We start from the raw sequence: 24,108 nt of genomic DNA, 5'->3' as shown, positions 1-24,108 counted from the left end.
AACACAGTATATAGCATAATTCATATTAGAAAATAATTCATGTAATAGTTCTCTTACCTTTTTTGTCCTTCAGAGTTAGGAACTTTAAGGAAAATTCATTTAGGTGACAACCCAATGATCCAATGAAGTGTAGTGAGGCAGTAAGGACACTATGAAATTTGTCCTAAGGTGGGGAGAGGGAAAAAAAAAGATGAAGTCTCTAGTTTCTAATTCGGTATAAATATAAATATAAACATACCAGAGTAGCTTATTCTCCACACCATTCACCTCCCTGCCACCTTCTTCCTGGTTGCCCCTTATCCAGAGAAATTATGCTGGTCAATTCCTGAGCATCTCATGTTTCTAAGGGTGGGTAACTTTGTAAAGATTTCACCAAATGAAGTGTTCGATTCCCTTCGTCAAAGAGAGTGTTCTGGCTTTTTTTTTTTTTTTTTTTTAATGTAGCTATTTCCCAGCCACAATATGACATCTGGATTTCCTGCCTCCCTAGATCACTGTTAGCCAGTTAATTATAGTCTGGCTAGCAAATGGATCAGTCCTTGGGTCCCAGCATGTTCAGAGGTATAGTGAAAGAAAACCAAATTTTCTATAAAGAGCTATTATGGTTTTTCCCAGCCCACCCTTATCCTAACTTGTGTTCCAGATTTTGCTTGGTATACTAGGAACTACAACTTTATCTAATTTTACCCTCTGGGTGTCACTAGCAATAGTTTTTTTCTAGTCCCCTAAATGAGTATCAAAATAAGGTCCACAGTATAAATATATTATCTACTTCGAGTTGCCTAAATGGCCACGATATTTTTATGCAAATAACATGTGCCTTCTACCTTTGTTTGCCAACTGCTACCTACCCCCTCCTTGGAAACTCTGTGGGGCAGTTCTACTCTGTCCTATAGGGTTGCTATGAGTCGGAATCGACTCGATGGCACTGGATTTGGTTTTTTGGTTTACCTACCCCCTCGAGGTATTTTCGTAAGTGTGCTATGCTGAGTTTTTTTGTTTTTTTTTTTTCTTTATATGTTGCTGAGGGGGAAAAAAAAATTGCCATGGCACACTTATGAAAATACCTTACGGGGAGTGGGAGCATTTGGCAAACAAATGTAGAAGGTGCAAGTTATTTTCGTAAAAATACAGTAATCTTTTTTAAAGTCCTTTAAATCAATCAAATTAATCATATAGACAAATATGCTTCTCATAGTTGCATTATAATCATAAAATATAACATTTGAAGGATAAAAGATTGGAAATACATAATCACTATACGAAGATGCTTAGGAGCCTCAAGAAATATAAATGTCAGTTTCCTTATGCAGTAAATATTTACAATGCTTTGGTAATTCTTTCTTGTGTCTTTATTTAATACTAGATTTTACTCTCACTGCCTCTTCCCATACTCCCCTTCTCCCAATGGCATAGGAAGAACAGATGCTGACATTGTTTGTAAGAATCCACAGTGAGGAGACGATGCAGGATACAGTTATAGTTTTGTTGTTGTTTGCTTTTGTTTTAGCTTTAGGAGGCAGGTGATCATTGTTAGGTGCTAGAACCATCTGTTGACAGTTTTCCAAAGCCTTACTTAGCATATTAGAGCTTGAACAGTTGATTGCAGTGCCCCTATTGATAAACTAAGCTTGAACAGGTATACTCTTAAAATAACAGATTTACTTTAACAGCTATTTCCCACCAAGTCAGGAGGAACAGAAGCATCTTGAAGGGGTTATCTTAACGTGTACTAGCAACCTCTGTTTCTGTTATCACCATTTTTTCCTTCCGTGTACCTTTCTCTAAGCATATCATTCTACAGGGTTGCTCTCTGTCATCACCTCTGCTCTGTTACTTGCATTGTGTTTGTGTGTGCACGCATGTGTGTGCATGTGTGTGCATGTGCACATGTGTGTACTTGTGCATGTGTTTGGGTGCACATGCAAGGGGTAGGCAGGAGTATTGCATGGCTTTATGGAATGCCATTTCATAAAATACTTTCCCATTATTTGGTCATGACATGAAATATTTGAGAACTCTTGGTTAAGCGTCAGAAATATCTGCTCTGATTACTTGCTGATTATCCTCAGCGGTGACCATCTGGCTTAGCTTCTTAAGCTCTGGACTATGACTTAGGAACTGTGTTTTAATGGCCATGAGTCCATCTTCTGTTATTGTTGCCAGCTGAGCCACCATCCATAAAATGCAAATAATAAACTGAACTACTGTGGAAGGTAAAGAACAGTAATGAGTTCTGCCTATCATTCTAAAGCAATATCAATATATGATAAATTATGGTAGAGATCACAGTGGATGGAATGCATTCTGAGTACTTAAGAAGATATATATGTTCTTAGTTTTTTAGATTACTTTGAATCGCATTAGTTTGGCGATTAATCCCTTGGGTGTATGTATGGGTATGTTTGTATTAATAACATTAGGCAAAAAAAAAACAAAAACCAAACTCAGTGCCATTGTGTGGATTCCGACTCATAGGTACCCTACAGGACGGAATAGAACTGCCCCATCGGGTTTCCAAGGCTGTAATCTTACAGAAGCACTGCCACGCCTTTCTCCCATGAAGTGGCTGGTGGGTTTAAGCCACCGACCTTTCAGTCACCATTCACTAAAATCAAGAAAACAAAAGTAACATTTCTAGTAATCAATGGAAGCTAATTGTGGATAAGTTTATGGTTAAACATATTTGGGTCACTGATTCCAGCAAAGAAACTACAAATAATAGAAACTTTTTTTCACAGGGATGTTATTTGCAATGAGAAACAAAATACCTGTAGGCAAGTCCAGAGAAAACATCTTTTGTAGTGATCGGGCTTTATTGTGTGTTGTAAATGCCTTGCGGTCATGTAATTCCCCTTTCTTCAAGCCTACTTCTCTACAGCTGAGAACAATGGAGTGGCCTTTCTTTTCTTTAGGAGAAACACTTCTACACAAATTATTCTGAACAGGTATCTTTAAATTAAAATATATATATATATTATATATATATAATAAAGTGTAATTTACCAAATTGTTACTTCTAAATAATATTTTTCCACTATTCATCTATGTTTAATGTTAATTAAATTCTGTAACAAACTGGGGGGTGGGGCGGGGATGTACTGAAGAAATCATTATGACTCCAAGTCGCAACATTAAATAATAAATAATATTTCTTTCCCCAGAGACTGGATCCCCAATCACAGCTTCATGCATTGGATTAGGTAATTCTAAAACACCTCCACCAGGGCAAGCAGGAAAAAGTGTTCCAGGATACAATGGTAAGAAATGGCCTTGGTTATTTGAAATACGTAATGTTAATGTATTTGATAATTTCCTGTGTCTGGTGCCTATCATACCACTTGGGATATAAGTGGAGGTGCTTAACAGGAATTTGATTGAATAAAAATAAATATTAAAAATAAGTGCATTGAACTTTGCTATTAGTCAATTTGAACAAAAGTAAGGTTGTGGACCTCCAGGGAGATGTTTCAAAAAGCTGTCATAACAGTGGAAATATAATTTATAAGGCGAGTTTAGAATATAAAAAAGAATATAGGGTGTGAAATTAATACATAAGGAACACCTACCTACTGGGTGCTGAGTGCTTTACAAATATCATTTCAGGAAAGGATGAAGTGTGTTTAATTCAGAGCTATTACTAACATTTTAGAGAGTGGTGTAGTGATTAAAGCACTCAACTTCTAACCAAAAGGTCTGCATTTCAAATCCACCATCTGCTCTGCAGGAGAAAGATGTGGCAGTCTTCTTCCACAAAAGATTTAAAGCCTTCAAAACCCTATAGGGCAGTTCTACCCTGCTCCGAACGAAAGAACGGTCGCTTTGAATCAGAATGGCCTCAGGGTCAGGAGGTTTGGTTTGGGTTTGGTTTTAAGTAACTTTCTTAAGGTAGGAAACCCTGGTGGTGTGGTGGTTAAGTGCTATGGCTGGTAACCAAAGGGTTGGAAATTCAAATCCACCAGGCGCTCCTTGGAAACTCTATGGGGCAGTTCTACTCTGTTTTTTTTTTTCTTAAGGTAACACAGCTGGTTAGGTCTGGAGGGCAGTGCAAATCATTGTGTTTTGTTCGCTCATTTCCACTACAAAAGCTGTATTTTTTTTCCATTACTTATACTACCTTTTAATTTAGGAGCGATGATAAGGCCTTTGAGACTTGTTGGCAAAAAATTAAGAGTAAGGGTTCTGAAAAGAAAAGTCATTTCATTTATGCTGGCTGTATATGACAAAGAGATATAAAATAGCCTTTCAATATTTATTTTTACATTTATGCTAGTATGTGTAACAGTTAAATAATTTCTCTTGGACTCTACTCAGTATATAAACTTATACAAATCATCTAACTTACCAAATACATATTTCTAAATAGGAATAATAATTCTATATTCTTTTTAGGGCTGGAACCCCTGGTGGCATAGTGGTTAAGTGCTACAGCTGCTAACCAAAGGGTCGGCAGTTCGAATCCACCAGGCACTCCTTGGAAACTCTATGGGGCAGTTCTACTCCGTCCTATAGGGTCGCTATTGAGTCGGAATCGACTTGAGGGCACTGGGTTACTGGGCTTTTTTAGGACTGTTATGCACTGGGTGGGCTGTTGTGATGTAACACAAGGAAGCATTAACATAATGCCTGCCAGGAGAAAGAGTGACCTAAATGTTACCTGGTGTTGCTACTGATATTTCAGAGAAACCAAAGGGACTAACTTGATTTAGACTCATACGTTCATCTTACAGATGAGAAAATGAGGCACAGAGGTTACGATATTTGCATAAGGTCACACAATTTAGCCTAGTAGATTTATTATGGAAACTCACCTTTGGGGGACAGAATGTAATTCCTAACAAAGATTTTGATTTTCACGTAAATTATCAAATTTAGAGATTTCTCTTTTGCATCTCTTAAAAAAAAAAATTCCTTCTGGGACAATGATTAAGAAAACATAGGTGTTTAGTTTAGCCTAGCAAGTATATTTATACAGAGACACTTTTTTTTTTTTTTTAAGGACAGACATAGGTATTCTGTGAAGCCTGTGACTTCTCTGCCATGGTCATGGATAGGTGAACCCAGCTTTTGTGAAATTCTTTGTTTGAACAGCTCTGTCATCCCTGCTGATTTTACCGGCAAAATTGCTTTTGTGTTGAGACATTTTAGGGCTAATTGTAGGAAATGTTAAGCACATTTCCTTTTAGTAGTTCAGTAACATTTTTATATCGTTATAAGAAAGAGTTACACTTTGATTCGTCATGGCACTTCAGTACAGAAGTGTCTCATTGTCTGAAAGCCATTGGCTTACAGACAGCACAGATAAAATATTAGCACTAAACTATAACTACGGGAGCAGTGGCTTTATGATTTGTGTTTTTTATATGTTTTGTGGTAATTCAGAGATTCAAAACCATAATTTATTATCAATTTATAAGGAATAGCTGTAAGCTTTGGGGGAAAAAAAAAAGAAAAACCTCTTTGTATGAAAAAAACATTAAACATGATATAATATTAATTTACATTCATTGGGTATCTTTTGTAGGCTTGCCACTTTATATACTTTCTTTTCCCAAGTAATTCTTATACCAGCACTGTGAAAAAAGAATTATTCCTATTTTGTAGACAGGGAAGCTGAAAAGGTACTAGAAAATGCTTAGTGGCACATAGCTGGTAAGTTGGCCACTGTACCCGGATCTGGGGAAACAAAGATAAATTAAGCATGGCTTCCACCTTTAAGGAACTCAGTGAGAGAAGATTCCAACATAGCTAATAATTGTCAAAATAGAGTTTTTAAAAAAATAATTTATTTTCTTTTTCATTGCTGTTGCTGTTGAGAATATACACAGTAAAACATACACCAAGTCAACAGTTTGTACAGGTACAGTTCAGTGACATCGCTTATTGCGTTCTTCAAGTTGTGCAGCCATTCTCACCCTCCTTTTCTGAGTTGTTCCTCCACCGTTAACATAAAATCACTGCCCCCTAAGGTTCCTATCTAATTTTTGAAGTTGTTGTAGTCAATTTGATCCCATATAGACCCAAAAACCCACTGCCATCGAGTTGCTTCCAACTCTTAGCGACCCTATAGGACAGAGTAGAACTGCCCCACAGAGTTTCCAAGGAGCACCTGGCAGATTCCAACTGCCGACCCTTTGGTTAGCAGCCATAGCACTTAACCACTACACCACCAGGGTTTCCATATAGACAGATCTCAAAATAGAGTTTTAAAACAAAGATCTCTGGAAATACAAAGAAGGGCACAAAACAATTGTTTTCTGGGGGAGGGTATTCTTGTCTTCTTTTCTCATAGCTTTTTACAGCAGAATTATCTGAATGGATGAAGTCATATAAAGGATCAATTAGCGCTTAGAAGACAATTTACCGTCATATTCAGTATGCACTAAGAGTATCGAACATAGAGAAAAGCCTTGATCTCCTAAATAAAGTGTTTCAGGATTTTCTCTGTGTAGCATAGAAAACATTGGGATCATATCTGGGTAGATTAAATTGAACTTTCAGAGCCATAAGTGAGGATTAAGGCTTAAATCCAAGTAAGTGGTTTTCTAGGCTTTTCAATGCTTCATTGTTAGTGCTTGCAAAATTGTTGCAGGTATATTTTAAAGCTTTGTTTGTTTCCTTTCCTTTTGAAAAGTTGGCATTTTTAAAAAAATGTCCTTAACAGAATAGAATGGAACCTTTACGTGGACATAAGCATAGACCTTGAAATTACCACCATGTTTGAAATAAGAAATTTTGATTTAAGAGAGCTTCTGAAATAAATTTCTTATCTTTCAGGAATCCAAAGTGTGTAGGTACTTTTTATGTTTTGTAAAAGATTTTGGATTGTTCATATTGTATGTTCATGTCTCACAGGAATTCAACAAGCCTTGTTAAAGTGAGATTTTTTTGAAGGTTGACTTAGAAAATATGAAAATACCTTTAAGCTTTAAATTATGCATTTTTATTTATTTATTTATTTAACTTTACAGTTATGATTTTGGACGACAACATGCAAAAACTGAAGGCTCGGTACTTAGGAAATATTGTGGTAAAGTAAGCAAAACCTGTACTACTACTATTTAAAGGGCAAATATTGGCATGTCATGCTAAAAAAAATTATAGTCATAATACTATTGAAGAGGTTGCATGATAAGCTCCTCTATTATTTGTCAATCCTGCCATCTCTACTATAATTTAAACACAGACATCATATAAAGTAGCACATATTTTAGGGAACAATTTTAAAAAGATAAACCTTGCATCTCTGTAAGTAATGTATAGATGATAAGAGTAACTTTTACATCTAGGTATTATTTGCATAATTTTATGGTATATATGACTTTCCACTTTTTGCCAAGCATTTTACATTGTTGAAATAATACTGTTGATTCAATTTCATGTATTGCTGCTTTCCCTTAACTGTGTCTCATGAGCATTCTTAAGCATTGTTCTCCTTAAAAATACTTTATCCCCATTACAGGCCTGTTAGTTTTTTGTTTTTTAATGATTATAAATAACGCTGTAGGGAACATCTTTTTGCATTGTCCTTTTCACCTTTTTGGATAATTGCTTTAGCATCAAATATATATCTAGAAAAAAAAAAAGAAGGACTATTAATAGGTCAAAAAGTAGCAGAATATAAATTCCCTGACTCACCAAACACCAGATGCATTATCAGCTTTCATTATTGCTAGTTTGATTTTTAAAAAGTGCTAAAATTTAAAGTGAAAATATTTCAATTTACTTTGATTAAATCCATATTTTAAAATTGTTGATCTGGGAGAAGGAGAAATATAAGTTTATTAAGTTGGGAGATCCACAGTATGTAACATTTTAATAATAGTAAGTGGATCTGATTAACATGATAATGGTCTTTACCGACATAATTTAAGTAGTAGACTTTTTTAGAGTAATTTGCTATAAATAAATAATATTATATGACAGGTCTTAGAAAAGATTTGTTTTCCTATTTATTACAATTAGAAGTTAAAAGAACTGTTATTATCTTCCATTCTCTGATTGGTATAAGATTGCCTCAGGTTAACAAAACATTTAAAAATCTTTGAAAGCTAAATGAGAAACAGTAGCCAAAAAGTAAAGTAATTCATTTCTTTAGGTAGTAATACAGTGACTTTACCAAAAGGTAAAGATACACAGTCTGATACAATTCTCATATTCTTATGTTATCAGTAATCATGATAAGCAATAGATTACTTTTAAAAATTTTTCAATTTAAGATAAAATGTCCAACAAGATGGAAGCATTAAGTATTGAATAAACCATTTGTCTTTATGTTTCTCTGAATCAGAATTCATATTAACACAGAGATGTTTAAAATTTGATCTGTTGAGGCAAAAACAAGGGGTAGGACTTCCTAAAGAAATTGATAATATGGACAAGGTTGTGTGTGGATGTTTACTTTGCATAGGTATGCACATGCTGTTTGAGAGCTTTTAAAACTGCTCTAGCAGCATATATTTTTATATATCCCCTTGACTATAAGTAAGTCACATATTTTATAAAGTAACTTTTGCAAGACCTCAATAATAGCATTTGAGCCAGCCTGATTTTAAGCCCTTCACTTTAATTATCGGTAGCTTCACCCCACATTCATTTGAAGATAATCAAATATAGCACTATCACACATAAACTATAATTTCTTCTTGTTGCCATTAGTGTTATTAAGATACATGAAAGTAACACAACTGTTGCTTTAAAGAATTCTGTAATTTAGTTTGTTACCAATTCAGGATAATTTTCTTCCCTCTGTATTCTTAAATGGAAACTCTGGTGGCATAGTGGTTAAGTGCTACAGCTGCTAACCAAAAAGGTCAGCAGTTTGAATGTACCAGGTGCTCCTTGGAAACTCTATGGGGCAGTTATGTTCTGTTCTATATGGTCACTGTGCGTCGAAATTGACTCAGCGGCAACGGGGTTGGTTTGGGTTTGTGTATTCCTAAATAGGCAGTTTTACTGTAAAGATCCTGGATTCTGAGATCGTATTATGTATCACTTAGAGATGCAATACAATATAACATGTGGGACGCTGATTCTGCCTTTAGGTTAGCAGTGAAACTGTATATTTTAGAATATTATAAATGCTGTTTTAGAAAATTAAGGCAGAAATACAATTTATCAACTAGGCCTCTCTTTTCTTAATGGCACTGTTTTTGAAATCTTTCTGGAACTTATTTTTATCTGTAAAAGCAAGTATTTCCTATGTCCATATCCCTTTAAAACACACATCCCCAGTAACCATTCCATGCTAACTTCATCAATCTGAAAATTATTCACTGACCCCAGTGGCTTCCTGCAGGCTGTTTTTATGTTTAACTTCTATCAGTAAAACTTGTTTATGTTGGTCCATAACTGTTCAGCTGTTCTGAGTGCCTTGAGGAGATACATCCTTCACTTAAAATGGAAAAATGCCAAGGAGTGCTTTTTAGAAGGACATAATAAATATTTTAATTGAACTAAGGAGGTGGAGAAAGCAGACATTGACTTAATACAAAAAAATTTACTGTAGTTAAAAAATAAAAGTATGTAATTTGAGAGATATTCATTCTTTCCATGTAGGTCACATTCTAAAGAAAGACTATGATCTGAAAGCAAGTCTGTTCCAGGGACCATCTGGATGGGCCCCCAGAACCATTTGGTGGCTTGTAGAAGGTGTTTTATTAGGCACACAGGCTCAGAGTCTACAACTTATCTGGGACTGAAACATTTTTAAATGTATTGACCTTGCCAATATAAGAAATTTAGGATCAAAATGAATGCATATTTAAATAAATATCTCTAATATTTAGCATAACAACGTCATGATCAAATTGAGCCTCCATAAATTTTTCATTTTATTTGCAAGTAATTTTTCAATTGTATGTCTTACTTCCCATGATTCCTGAACTTGCACAGTGATTACTGATAAATAATAACCCACGGTCAACTGAATATGTGGCTTCTTGCCAAATCATTTCAAAAGCAAAATGATAATTTTTTTTTTCTGGAAAAAAAGTTGTAGATTACATAGGGTGTGATCATATTTTATCAACTTTGAAAGGATATGGGGTGAAACACCAGTGAGAATAACTTAAATCCATGAAGGGCTTAAAGCTAAACTGCCATCAAAAACCACGTCTGGGAGTGACCACCACCAAAGAGATAAATATCCTTTCTTCTGAATAATTTATGCCCTTATTTATGCTCATGCTTTTCTTTATTGCTTTGTATAATCACTATGTAGAATACTCTTTGAAAGAGGAATACTCCCTAGTATCATTTATGTTCACTAATCATAGCTGTAGTAATTATAAAAATAGAGGAGAAATTTGCATGAGATATTTAAAATATATGGGGCTCAGCCTATATTTAAATAAGTCAGTAAGGAAATAGTAACTTTTTCTTTCAAGCCTCCACTTTTTGTTTGTTTTTTGGTGTAGTTACAGCTTCTGGTTTTACTATAAAATCTGTTATGAATAGTATAAATAAGTCGGAAACTATACTCTGGCAGGTTTCGTTTTGTTTTTTAATATAAAACTATAATCCTATATCCACCCCATGTAAGATTCTAAATGTAATGATTCATTGTACCATATTAAGATTGTTGACCCCAAAATCAGGAATAGTGACATGTGGAAATTAAGTATTGTGATCCAATTCATTTTTCCACATCCTTTCTGGAAGTCACTGTTTTGCTTACCTTGGAATCTCTTAAGTAAAAGGTAGACATGTTAGTGATTTCTAAACTACTCAGTGCACTAGGATGCAATAAGCACAAATCGTGCAATTTTACTAGTTTCTTGTATTCATAAGATTCACCTTTCTAGTAGAATAGAACTCTTCATGTCTGCATGGATATTAGAAAATCTCTTTGATTCTGAAACCTACTCCAGGCAGTTAATTCAGTAGGAAAGTTATGGTACCTAAATTGTTATGAATACAAAATGTTCATGACTTTTAGAAGGTGCACCTATAATTGTATCCAAAGTTCCAAATTGCGGAAATAAAACTATCAGTTGGTAATTTCCAGGCACCAGAAAGCAGGACATAAAAGAAAATTTTAACTGCAGCTGCTTCCCTCAGTATCACAGTGCTCACTGTTATTAAAGCCATAGGTCTGACTCTTCTTCTCTGGTGGATTTACATTTTTTTCTGACGCAGTCCTTTGTTCCTATTGGTTGTGTAGCTTGTCCCCTCCTTGCTGTGTTCCTCTGACTTGTACCCTGCAGGCAGTGGTGGGTGGGCGACAGCTGAATGGTATTGTCTGAAATGGCTTTTACTCTAGTGCCTGCCAATTTCTCGTCCTCCAGATGTTGAACTCCCAGCCCTTAATGATATTTGTTCACATCTTTACAGCTTTGCAGGAGTGGATCAGGCATACTGTCTTGGGAGAGGGTCAGGACACAATTCTTTTCATCGGGCTATCCTTTGAGTAAAAGCAAGTGTATTATGTAATTTCAATCTCTTTCCTTTCTAAAGTCTCATATAGAGATTTTAGTTCATCTTCTGTTTTTTTTCTGTTAGCCTCACATCAACACTATGAGATAGATAGTGGGACAGATACGATCCTCCTTTTAGATATAGAAAACTAAACGTCAGTAGTGATCTTGCAGCTAGAACTCAGATTTATTACCCAATCTTTTGTCTGCCCAGAGAGAAAAAAATTACAGCCTTGTCAGTCTCTTCTGGAGAGGTAAAAGCTGGCTTCATATGAAAATCTCAGATAAAGCGTAAGGACCCCATAGAAAGTATTGAGAGTGTAAAGTTGAGATGGAACTCCAGAATTCTCCAGGGAAGAGGAGTTATCTCTTCAATCTATATCTGTTACCATAGGCAATGTATGCAGATCACCTGGCAATTGGTAATTACGTACTGTAAAACTCGCTAATAAAAAACTAGGCTACTTTTACCCTATGCCTTGAATATTGATATTTTGATGTTATTTTATTAACTTAATGGAGTAGGCACCATTTGCAATAGTCATCCTCCCAATCTTTCCTCTAAAACTACTGAATTTCTTATAGTTTCCAATATGCCAGGATTTCTATGATTCTGAGACCTCAGTTCATATTTTTGTATTATCAATGCCTAGCACAGTGACTGAGGAATACTAAGCACCCAACAAACGTAGACCTAATGAAGAAAATAATTAATGCATGAATTAATGCATGATTGAATCAATCAATCAATCAAATGATTGCTGAGGTGTTTTCTAATGTCCCTCCACTGGCTGCTTCCACTCAAATATTTCCCACCCTAAATCAACCTGCCTTCCACATTAAACCATTGCTTATATCTTCCCTTCCAGTCACCAACATATTTTTAAAATGTAATATAACCTTACTGCATTCACTTATTTCTCATTTACTCCTTAACTGCTTTGGCTGTTGTCTTCTCCACTCTCTTGAAATTGCAGTTATGAGGATACTCAAGAACATCTTAATTACTAAATCCCATGACCTATGTTGAATCCACTTTCATATAAAATTTGTACTTCCATTTACCTTTTTGAACACTCAGTCATTATTAACACTCTGTTCTTGGGGCTCTTAAAATACTGCTTTATTTTGCCTATGCATCTCTAATCCCGCTCTTTATTTTTATGTAATGGTCCTATTCTTCCTTTAACCCAACTTTAATAATGTTTTTTGGCCTTGGATTTTTCCTTCTTATTCCATACTCTTTTCCAGGATCACTCACTGATTTCCAACCTTTCAGTGATTAGCTAGCTGCACGTGATTAACATATCTACATATTTACCCTATCTGATTTTCAGATAAAACCTTTATTAATATTAGATAGCTCCACCTATGTTCCCAGAGGCTCTTTAAACCAAACTCTCTATTTCCTTTCTACTTCTCCAAACCTCAATATGCCACATCTCACCAAAATATTGCTTTACTGCTTTTGTCCTTTTTTTTTTGTTGGCATCATCATTGTTCTAGACTGGAAAGCTTAGAGACAACTTTGATTCTCTCTCTTCTTCATCCCTCATATTTGATTTTCATCCTATTACTGTGACTTCTAGTTATCCGATTATATTGGATTCAGCATTTAATCTGATTATATCCTCCTCTTCTTTAAAAATATCTTTGAAAACTGAGCATTATCAAACACCTGTTTATGATGGTTATGGTCATTTAAAATTTGTCCCATTCTCTGTTGCTCCATTGCCCCATTTCCAACTTATGCTGTCCCTTCACACTCCTCATATGCATATTCCTACGTGTGCACACACAAAATACAGACACGCACACATCGTAAGTGTTGGTTAGACTGAGCAGACTATTTGTACTTATGTAGACATTCAAAGGAGCCCTGGCGGTGCAATGGTTTAAGTGGTCAGCTGCTAACCAAAAGTTGGCAGTTTAAACCCACCTGTGGCTCAAGTGGGAGAAAAGACCTGGTGATCTGCTCCCATAAAGATTACTGCCTAGAGCTGTTCTCCTTTGGGCCAGTTCTACTCTGTCCTATAGGGTTTAATAGGGTTACTATAAGTCAAAATCGACTCGGTTGCGCATTATATGTTTTAAGAATTCAGTATATGTTTATTGATTAACAGACTGTGCAAAGAATGAATAAATGAAAGGAAGAAAGAAAAAGGAAAACACATGACGAGGAAGAAAGGAGGAAGAATGGCCATTCAGCATGAAGTGCCTTTCTTGACTCTTCACTTCTTGGCTTTATGAACTTGTCCTTCAAGATCCAGACCATAGATCACCTTCTATACATCAAATTCTCTGAGTCTCCTCTCTTCTCAGGGCACTTCCTCTTATGTTAATGTAATTCGCATATTGCATATATTGAGTTGTTTATTAGATGTTCATGCAGGATGATTTGAATGACTCTAACATCTGCTTCCTTCTTTTCAATATTCTGGGACCTCGTCCTTCTCTTTCTGCTCCTTTACCTTCCCCTCTATTTCTCACTCTTTAACTTGATCTCTTCATCACCATTTCTCCAATTCTCTGCCAAACACGTGCAATATTTAATGGTGATTGCCTCTTTGAACCCACTGCCATCCAGTTGGTTCTGACTCGTAGCAACCTCATAGGGTTTCCAAGGCTGTAAGTCTTTATGCAAGCTGACTGTCACCTCTTTTTTCCTCAGAGCGGCTGGTGGGTTTGAACTGCTGACCTTTTGGTTAGCAGCTAAGTGCTTTAACCACTGTGCCACCAGCATTCCTTTCCAGTGAACAGAGGTTTAAGTAGTTGGTGAATGTCATCAGTTTGCTGATAATTGGATAAAAACCAAAGATCCTCTCCTCAGAAACATACAGTACATAACTATGTATAGCTATATTTTATGTGTAATTTCAAGGTCTTCAGAAATTCCACAGAAATCTGTTCGTACAACTTCTGTGAAAAATCTCAGTATGTTACTCTTAGTTCCCAGAGCTTCTGGGTATGCACAAGCTTATGCAGACCTTTCTTGCAGGAATGAGAAATGGTACAAAAAAAAAATTCACAGTCCCTGTTCCTCAGAAAATGTATGCAGGTATTTAAAAGTTCTGAGCATCAGCTGAGAAAACCTGTGTTCTTAAAGTTTATCTTGCTACCTATATTTTGAATTCTCTAGGCTTCAATTAATTGTAAGAATATAATCTATCTCTTAGTAATTGCTAACACCACATTTTCCTCAGGAAGAGAAAACACAGTCTCCCAGGGCATCTTCTTTTAAGAATAGAGAATGCAAATCTAGCCAAATTCTAGGACATGTAAAATTTTCCCTTTCTCTCTCTCTAGTAGTACTCTGACTAGGAAATACAAATCTCTTGGTCCAGTCTATACTTATCGAACTAGGTACATGCTAGGCCACCAGAAAACTCAGATCGCTTTCAATAGACCAAATCCCAGCTCATCTAGATTATTATGACAAACACTTGTTGTTCTCGTTAGGCGCCCTCAAGTCAGTTCCGACTCATAGCAACCCTATGTACAACAGAACTAAACATTGGCCGGTCCTGGGCCATCCTTACAATCATTTTTATGCTTGAGCTCATTGTTGCAGCCACTGTGTCAGTCCATCTTGTTGAGGGTCTTCCTATTTTTTGTTGCCCCTCTCCTTTACCAAGCATAATGTCCTTCTCCAGGAACTGATCCCTCCTGTAACATGTCCAAAGTATGTGAGATGTAGTCTTGCCATCCTTGCTTCTAAGGAGTATCCTGGTTGTACTTCTTCCAGGGTAGATTTGTTCAGTCTTTTGGCAGTCTATGTATATTCAATATTTTTCACCAACACCACAATTGAAAGGCATCAATTCTTCTTCTATCTTCCTTATTCATTCTCCAGCTTTTACATGCGTTTGAGATAATTGAAAACATCATGGCTTGGATCAGGCACACCTTAGTCTTCAAGGTGACTTCTTTGTTTTTCAACACTTTAAAGAGGTCTTTTGCAGCAGATTTGCCCAATGCAATGTGTCTTTTGATTTCTTGACTGCTGCTTCCATGGCTGTTGATTTTGGATCCAAGTAAAATGAAATCCTTGACAACTTCAATCTTTTCTTCATCTATCATGATGTTGCTTATTGGTCCATTTGTGAGGATTTTTGTTTTCCTTTATGTTGAAACATAATTCATACTGAAGGCTGTGACCTTTGACCTTCATCAATAAGTGCTTCAAGTCCTCTTCACTTTCAGCAAGCAAGATTCTGTCATCTGCATAACTCAGGTTGTTAATGAGTCCTCCTCCAGCCTTGGTACCCCCTTTTTCTTCATATAGTTCAGCTTCTCAGATTATTTGCTTAGCATACAGATTGAACAGGTATGGTGAAAAGATACAATCCAGACACACAACTTTCCTGGCTTTAAACCATGCAATATCTCCTTATTGTGTTCGAACGACAGTCTTTTGATCTAAGTACAGTTTCCTCATGAGCACAATTAAGTGTTCTGGAATTTCCATTCTTTGCAATGTTATCCATAATTTATTATGATCCACACAGTCTAATGTCTTTGCATAGTCAATAAAACACAGGTAAACATGTTTCTGGTATTCTCTGCTTTCACCCAGGACACATATGACATCAGCAATGATATCTCTGGTTTCATGCTGCATGCTGTCTTCTCAATCCAGCTTGAATTTCTGGCAGTTCCCTGTTGATATACTGCTGCAGCCACTTTTGAATGATCTTCAGCAAAAAAGTTTACTTACATGTGATATTAATGATATTGTTGGATAATTTCCACATTTAGTTGCATCACCTTTCTTGGGAATAATCATAAATATGGATCTTTTCCAGCCAGTTGGCCAGGTAACTGTCTTCCAAATTTCTTGGCATAGATGAGTGAGCAGTTCTCGTGCTGCATCTGTTTCTTGAAACATCTCAAATGGTATTCCATCAGTTCCTGGAGCCTTCATTTTTGCAATGCCTTCAGTGAAGCTTGGACTTCTTCCTTCAGTACCATCGGTTTCTGATCATATGCTACCTCTTGAAATGGTTGAGTATCGGCCAGTTCTTTTTGATATAGTGACTCTGTATTCCTTCCATCTTCTTTTGATGCTTCCTGCATTGTTTAATGTTTTCATTACAACTTAAGGCTTGAATTTTTTTCTGCAGTTCTTTCAGCTTGAGAAATGCCAAACGTGTTCTTCCCTTTTGGTTTTTTACCTCCAGGTCTTTGCACACGTTGTTGTAATATTTTATTTTGTCTTCTCAAGCTGTCCTTTGAAATTTTCTGTTCAACTGTTTTACTTCATCATTTCTTCCTTTAGCTTTAGCTATACAAAGTTCAAGAGCAAGTTTCAGAGTCTCTTCTGACACCGATTTTGGTCTTTTCTTTCTTTCCTGTCTTTTTAATGACCTCTTGCTTTCTTCATGTATAATGTCCTTGATGTCATTCCAGGACTCATCTGGTCTTCGGTCATTAGTTTTCAAGGCGTCAAATCTATTCTTGCGATGGTCTCTGAATTCAGATGGAATATACTCAAGGTCGTACTTTGGCTCTTGTGGACTTTTTCTAATTTTCTTCACACGTCTGTCAATTTGTCTTAATGTGGGCTCTTGCATGTTACTGTGATGCTGGAAGCTATGCCACCAGTATTGAAATACTAGCCAAGTCACTCACAGTGGACAGGTTTCAGCTTGGCTTCCAGACGAAGATAGATTAGAAAGAAGGGCCCGGCAGTCTACTTCTGAAAAGACTTAGCCGGGGAATACCTTATGAATAGCCGTGGAACATTGTCTGATATAGTGCTGGAAGATAAGCTGTTTGGGTTGGAAGGCAATCAAAATACAACTGGGGAAGACCTGCCTCCTCAAAGTAGAGTCGACCTTAATGACATTGATGGAGTTAAGCTTTATGGACCTTCAATAGCTGATGTGGCACGACTCAAAATGAGAAAAAACAGCTACAAACATCCATTAACAATCGAAATATGGAATGTATGAAATATGAATCTAGGAAAATTGGAAATTATTGAAAATGAAATGGAACACATAAACATTGATATCTTAGGCATTGGTGAGCTGAAATGGACTCTTATTGGCCATTTTGAATTGGGCAATCATATTGTCTACTATGCCAGGAATGACAAATTGAAGAGGTCTGTCGTTGCATTCATCATCAAAAGAGGTCTGGCGTTGCATTCATCGTCAAGGTCTATCCTGAAGCACAACGCTGTAGTGATAGGATAATATTCATACACCTCCAAGGAAAACCAGTTAATATGAATATATTCAACTTTGCACACCACCTGCTAAGGCCAAAGAGGGAGAAATGGAAGATTTTTACCAACTTGTGCAGTATGAAATTAATCAAACATGAAATCTTGGTAGCTGGAAAATATGGCCTTGGTGATGGAAACAATGCCAGAGATTGCATGATAGAATTTTGCAAGACCAACGACTTCTTCATTGCAAATACCTTTTCTTACCAAATAAATGACAACCATACATGTGGACCTCACCAGATGGAATACACAGTAGAAAGAGATGATGGAAGAGCTCAATATCTTCAGTCAGAAGAAGGCCAGGGTCGACTGTGGAACAGACTATCAGTTGCTCATATGCAATTTCAAGTTGAAACTGACATACACTTAGGTGTCTCCATTTACTGTGAAGAGGCAGTGTGTAGATTCTGGTGGATCTGAACCTTTGATGAAGTAAATAAAATGAGAGGGACTCTTGTTTAACAATATACACCTTTACTCACATAGTTCTTAGTATGGGAAATATTATATGTTTTATTTGGATCAGCATCCCTGTATATCAGCAATCAGCTGGAGCTAAGAAACAATGGCTCCCATTGGACCTAGTATTTGTATTCTAATTTGCTTCAGACACTGCTGTTCTCTGTTGGTCCCAGTCCAGCCTGAATGCCATTTATTATCACAGTTGTCTTTTATTTTTCTTACAGTAGAGATGTATTTTATACATGTTTTTCTGTCAAAAAATGGCACCATAAAAGACACATATATCATGGTACATTTCTTGGAGCAACTGAAAATTATTCTTTGTTTACTATGCAAACAAAAGACATTTTCATCAAGTTTGTTGTTATTTGTTACTGTTTACTTAACATGTGGTCTGCTTTACTCATTAATGTTATCTATTTGGATGGAAGGAATACACAGAGTCATTATACCAAAAATTAGTCAATATTCAACCATTTCAAGAGGTGGCAGATGATCAGGAACCAATGGTTCTGAAAGAAGAAGTCCAAGCTGCTCTGAGGCATTGGTGAAAAACAAGGCTCCAGGAACTGATGGAATATCAATTGAGATGTTTCAACAAACAGATGCAGCGCTTGAGGTGCTCACTCATCTATGCCAAGAAATATGGAAGACAGCTTCCTGGCCAATTGACTGGAAGAGATCCATATGTATGCCTGTTCCCAAGAAAGGTGATCCAATCGAATGTGGAAATTATAGAACAATATCATTAATATTACACGCAAGCAAAACTTTGCTGAAGATCTTTCAAAAACGGCTGCAGCAGTATATCGACAGGGAACTGCCAGAAATTCAGGCCGGTTTCAGAAGAGGACGTGGAAGCAGGGATATCATTGCTGATGTCAGATGGATCCTGGCTGAAAGCAGAGAATACCAAAAGGATGTTTACCTATGTTTTATTGACTATGCAAAGGTATTCGACTGTGAGGATCATAACAAACTATGGATAACACTGCGAAGAATGGGAATTCCAGAACACTTAATTGTGCTCATGAGGAACCTTTACATAGATCAAGAGGCAGTTGTTCGGACAGAACAAGGGGATACTGATTGGTTTACAGTCAGGAAAGGTGTGCATCAGGGTTGTATTCTTTCACCATACCTATTTAGTCTGTATGCTGAACAAATAATCTGAGAAGCTGGACTCTATGAAGAAGAACGGGGCATCAGGATTGGGGGAAGACTCATTAACAACCTGCATTATGTGCAGATGACACAACCTTGCTTGCTGAATGTGAACAGGACTTGAAGCACTTACTAATGAAGATCAAAAACCACAGCTTTCAGTATGGATTACACCTCAACATAAAGAAAACAAAAATCCTCACAACTGGACCAATGAGCAACATCATGATAAACAGAGAAAAGATTGAAGTTGCCAAGGATTTCATTTTACTTGGATCCACAATCAACAGCCATGGAAGCAGCAGTCAAGAAATCAAAAGACTCATTGCATTGGGTGAATCTGCTGCAAAGGACCTCTTCAAAGTGTTGAAGAGCAAAGATGTCACCCTGAAGACTAAGGTGTGCCTGACCCAAGCTGTGGTATTTTCAATCGCATCATATGCATGTGAAAGCTGGACAATGAATAAGGAAGACTGAAGATGAGTTGACGCCTTTGAATTGTGGTGTTGGCGAAGCATATTGAATATACCATGGACTGCCAAAAGAATGAACAAATCTGTCTTGGAAGAAGTGCGGCCAGAATGCTCCTTAGAGGCAAGGATGGCTAGACTGCATCTTACATACTTTGGACATGTTGCCAGGAGGGATCAGCCCATGGAGAAAGACATTATGCTTGGCAGAGTACAGGATCAGCGGAAAAGAGGAAGACCCTCAATGAGATGGATTGACACAGTGGCTGCAACAATGAGCTCAAGCATAACAATGATTGTAAGGATGGCTCAGGACCGGGCAGTGTTTTGTTCTGTTGTGCATAGGGTCACTATGAGTCGGAACCAACTCGACGGCACCTAACAACAACAACAACATTTGGATCCCTATTGGCATTTGATTTACAAAATCTTAGTATCCTTTTACTTTTTTAAGCTCCAAACAAAAGCCAAACCCTTTGCAGTTGAGTGGATCCCAACTCATAGTAACCCTACAGAACAGAGTAGAACTGCCCCATAGGGTTCTCAAGGGGCAGCTGGTGGAATCGAACTGTTGACCTTTTGGTTAGCCCCCAAACCCTTAACCACTGCTCCACCAAGGACCCTGCTTAATCGGATTAAAAAAAATTTCTCATTAAAAAATTTATGAACATATTGTTTTGTGACATTGGTTGCAATCCCCACAATTCGACAGCATACTTCCCCTTTCCACTCCAGGTTCCCTGTGTCCATTCCACCAGTTCCTGTTCTTTCCTGCCTTCTTATCCTGCTTTTGGACATGAGCTGTCCATTTGGTCTCATGTCTCATGATTGAACTAAGAAGCACATCCCTCATGTGTATTATTTTTTGTTTTATAGTCCTGTCTAATATTTGTCTAAAGAGTGGGCTTAATTGGTTGGTTTTAATGGTTGTCATATTCATGTTTTATTTCAGAGTTTAATAATCAGTGATCTTAAAATTTTTTCTAAAATATTCACAACTAAAAAAAATGATGAGGTGAATGTACATACATGGCAAGTCAGAAAGATTGATGCATGAGTTTATCTGCTCCACCCTGCTGCTTCTGCGAAGGTTTAGTGATGCTGCAAAAACAGCAGCAATGGCAGCAGCCACAACACACCAGCACCTGTGGAGCTCTTTTATAGATTATAAAATCTTTTCCCATGCGTTTTATGTAATTACATGAGATCTAAAAATGCTGCTGTAGCATTTGTTGTCAGTCTTAAAATAATCTAAAAAGTGAACCTGGTAAGTGAGATAGTTTTACCAGGGCCACTACTGGATATGGTGGAAGGGTGGAAAGGAGCAGCAAAAGCAGGGCTGGCCAAGGAGGCACTGGCAGTTGGCCCCACTTGTAGCAGTATTTTCCTGCCTGACAGAATGTGAGAATAAAATCCAGTGCCTCAGAGATCTATTTTTAGGGTGACCTCTATATCATCCGGATGCCTTTTTGCCCTGTGAGCACTGAAAACACTTCTCGGGGGGAGGGCATGTGATGTCGCCTCATGTGGGCAGTAGCCATGTATACTTCGCTTTGAATTTTTCAGCATCAGCACTGTGAAGTCAACCGTTTCACTGGCATTTTTTTGTTGTGTGAGTTCGAAAGGGTAGTTTTTTAAATGTCCCTAAGTTTTATTAATATCTAAATTTTCAAACTATAAAGCATCTAAAAGGTCTCTATCTCCAGAAAATAATTTGAGTACTCACCCTTGTTAGGCTCTTCCTACAAGGAGCCAATATAAGAATGTATTTATTTACACAAGTAAATAAAGATAGGTAGGTAGGTAAAGAGATAAAGTCCTTGCCATGTGTATAAAGCTTGCTTGGCACTATGGAAGAAGAAAGATGTACAGGAGGAATTTCACTGAATAAAAAGAAAAAAAGGCATACTCATATACTGCCTTATATTTTATATGCTCAAGTATCTCTGTGTGTTCTTAGAAGTGAGAAATCACACAGGTTGAGAAGGCACTCCAGGGGACGGAGGCACAGTGATTGTAAAGATAAGGTTGTACACTGAATGCTTAATTGCAACATTCCACACACAGTGCAAGAGTGCTAACTTACGTGAAAGCAAGTCACTTTTCAACAACTGGGATGACACAAATAGGCAGGGGTGGCAGCTGGTTCCTTGGTACTTCTAAAAAAAAATTATCTTCGTATGGGGACAGAAAATTCTTTTCAAGAGTAGTTCAGTGATGCATATTTGGTTCTTTTTTGTAAGTATGTTTTTTATCTTAACAATGATTGCTACTAATAACTGTTTGAATGCCAAATGTGTGTGTCACATTTGTGTGGAAAAATGTGCATTTCCCAGAAACTACTGTAGTTCCACAATGATTCTGCAGATGATTTGGTCTCAATTAGACGTGATCTGTCCAGCAGATTCAGGGGTCACCTTTCAATGTGGAATTTGAATTGTGATTATCCATCACACCGGAAGAATAATATTTCTAATCAATCTGTTTTTATAACCACTTTCATCATAATTCTAACTGCTCTGTTTTTATGTAAGGCTGCCATTACCACCTGGGGCTTTTTCAGGACTCTGGAAGAATCAGGAAGCATTCAAACATCTATACTTCAAAAAATTTCCCGTAAGAAATTTAATATATATTTTTTGTTACCTTTTTCCGTACTTCTCTGCAGTTCTTGCCTATTAAATTGAGCAACTTCCTCCTAGAATCATAGACCACAAAGGCAATTTTAAAGGTCACCAGGACCAGTTTCTAGCTCAGAGGGATGAGAATGCCCAAACCACAATTGTCTAAATAAGTCATTTTTATACTTATTTTTATCAGTCCATGGAGATAGAAATTCCCCAGTTCCCCTTAGTCAGTTTTCCAAGATTTTAACAGCCCTCTCGGTATCAGGAATTTTTTTTTGTTAAATCAAGATATTTTTCAAAGGTTCTATATCATTCTCTCTATTGGATTCCCCTTGACAGACTGAGAGCAACTGATCAGAGTCGTACACTGTCATGAACACCCCTTAACCTCCTCTAGTCTTAGTTACATGAGCAAAATTCATTCTGATTGCTGGATATTGTATTTTTCCATTTCTTTACTATTTCTGGCATCCTATCCTAAATGGTCTCTGTGCTTTTTATTTTAAAACCCTATTTGAAAGTGCAGATACAGGGTTGAGACAGTGTTCTTAAAGCCCGATCCCAGTGCCCCGGATAATTATGCTACAGTGTAGTCCTGTTTCCTGTTTCGTGACTTACCCGTTATTCCATGCATAGGCCATGTGCGTTGTGGTCATAACAGAACCTTATTGCTAATACACTTCCGGATCTCATCATCACCTTTCTGCTGCCCTTTCACTTCTGCATCTTTCCCTGAGAGAGATGGCTGATCCTCATTATAGGCTCAGTAAAAAGGAATGAATGATCAGAATTTCATAAAAAAAAGTGAATCTAAGTACTTAGCATTCTATCTTTATTATTTGTGAGTGAAAGGCAGATAACCTAATCAAGTAGAAAAATGACAAGAATAAAAATAGCTTCCTTCAGAATGAGATCTCAATGTCAAATGACCTCAGAAGCCAAGATTAAACATGCCCCCGATGGACTCTGGCAGGGAAGATTTGTCAGCGTAGTTGGTTCCAGTCAGCCCAATCTATCTGCCTGATGGGCCACAGTTAAATCATCAGAGTCCTGATATGATTAATTATAACCTGACAAAGGCAAACAATACGTGTATGTGCTTTGAACATGATGAACACTAATGCTGAAAATTCCCTCAAGGTCCCAGTTTATGGTTAAGTTATATAGAGCGATTCTATCCCATCTTGTTACCTGACCTCACATCTCTCATCTGAGGGCTTAATAATAGCACTTCAGTATATACTATGCCTAAATGTTTTTCCTACATTAATTCACTTAATCCCCACAACAATCCATGAGATAGATACTATTAAAATTCCCATTTAACCAATAGGACTATTGAGGCACAGAAGGATTGAGTAACTTGCCCAGAGTTACACAGCTTAGAAATGATAGAGCTCAGAATTGAATCCATATAGGCTGGCTCCAGAGTCCATGCTCTTCACCACTACTCTACTCTCTCTCTCTAATAGTCTTAATAATAGTAATTGCAGTAAGAAAGCTACCAATTATTAAGGGCTCAGGATGTGCCAAGACATGTCCTGTCTACTTACCATACCACAGTCTCTATTTCACAGTCACAGCAGCTTTATAAGGCAGAGATCATTGCCCCATTTAACATGGAGTCTCAGAAAGCTAAGAAACACAGTGACTCACGTGGTTTTGCGCCAAAGCTCATGCTCACAAACGTAGATACCACGAAAATTTAGAAGCACTAGGGGAAGCAACATTTA

At 37.0% G+C, this 24,108-nt stretch overlaps 1 protein-coding gene across 1 annotated transcript in view; it reads left to right on the top strand.

Moving 5' to 3' along the window:
- The window catches only part of ACSS3 (acyl-CoA synthetase short chain family member 3), a 180,286-nt gene that overhangs the window by 141,698 nt on the left and 14,480 nt on the right, over nt 1–24,108 (top strand). The window contains exons 10-12 of the mRNA XM_003405601.4: nt 3,165–3,260; nt 6,972–7,035; nt 22,283–22,364. Coding sequence (XP_003405649.2) covers nt 3,165–3,260; nt 6,972–7,035; nt 22,283–22,364 — 242 coding nt within the window. The remainder of the gene's footprint in view (nt 1–3,164; nt 3,261–6,971; nt 7,036–22,282; nt 22,365–24,108) is intronic.

Source organism: Loxodonta africana, chromosome 4 (genome assembly GCF_030014295.1).
Source record: "Loxodonta africana isolate mLoxAfr1 chromosome 4, mLoxAfr1.hap2, whole genome shotgun sequence".
NCBI classification, from domain to species: domain Eukaryota; kingdom Metazoa; phylum Chordata; class Mammalia; order Proboscidea; family Elephantidae; genus Loxodonta; species Loxodonta africana.
This window is presented reverse-complemented; position numbering and strand designations above follow the sequence as displayed.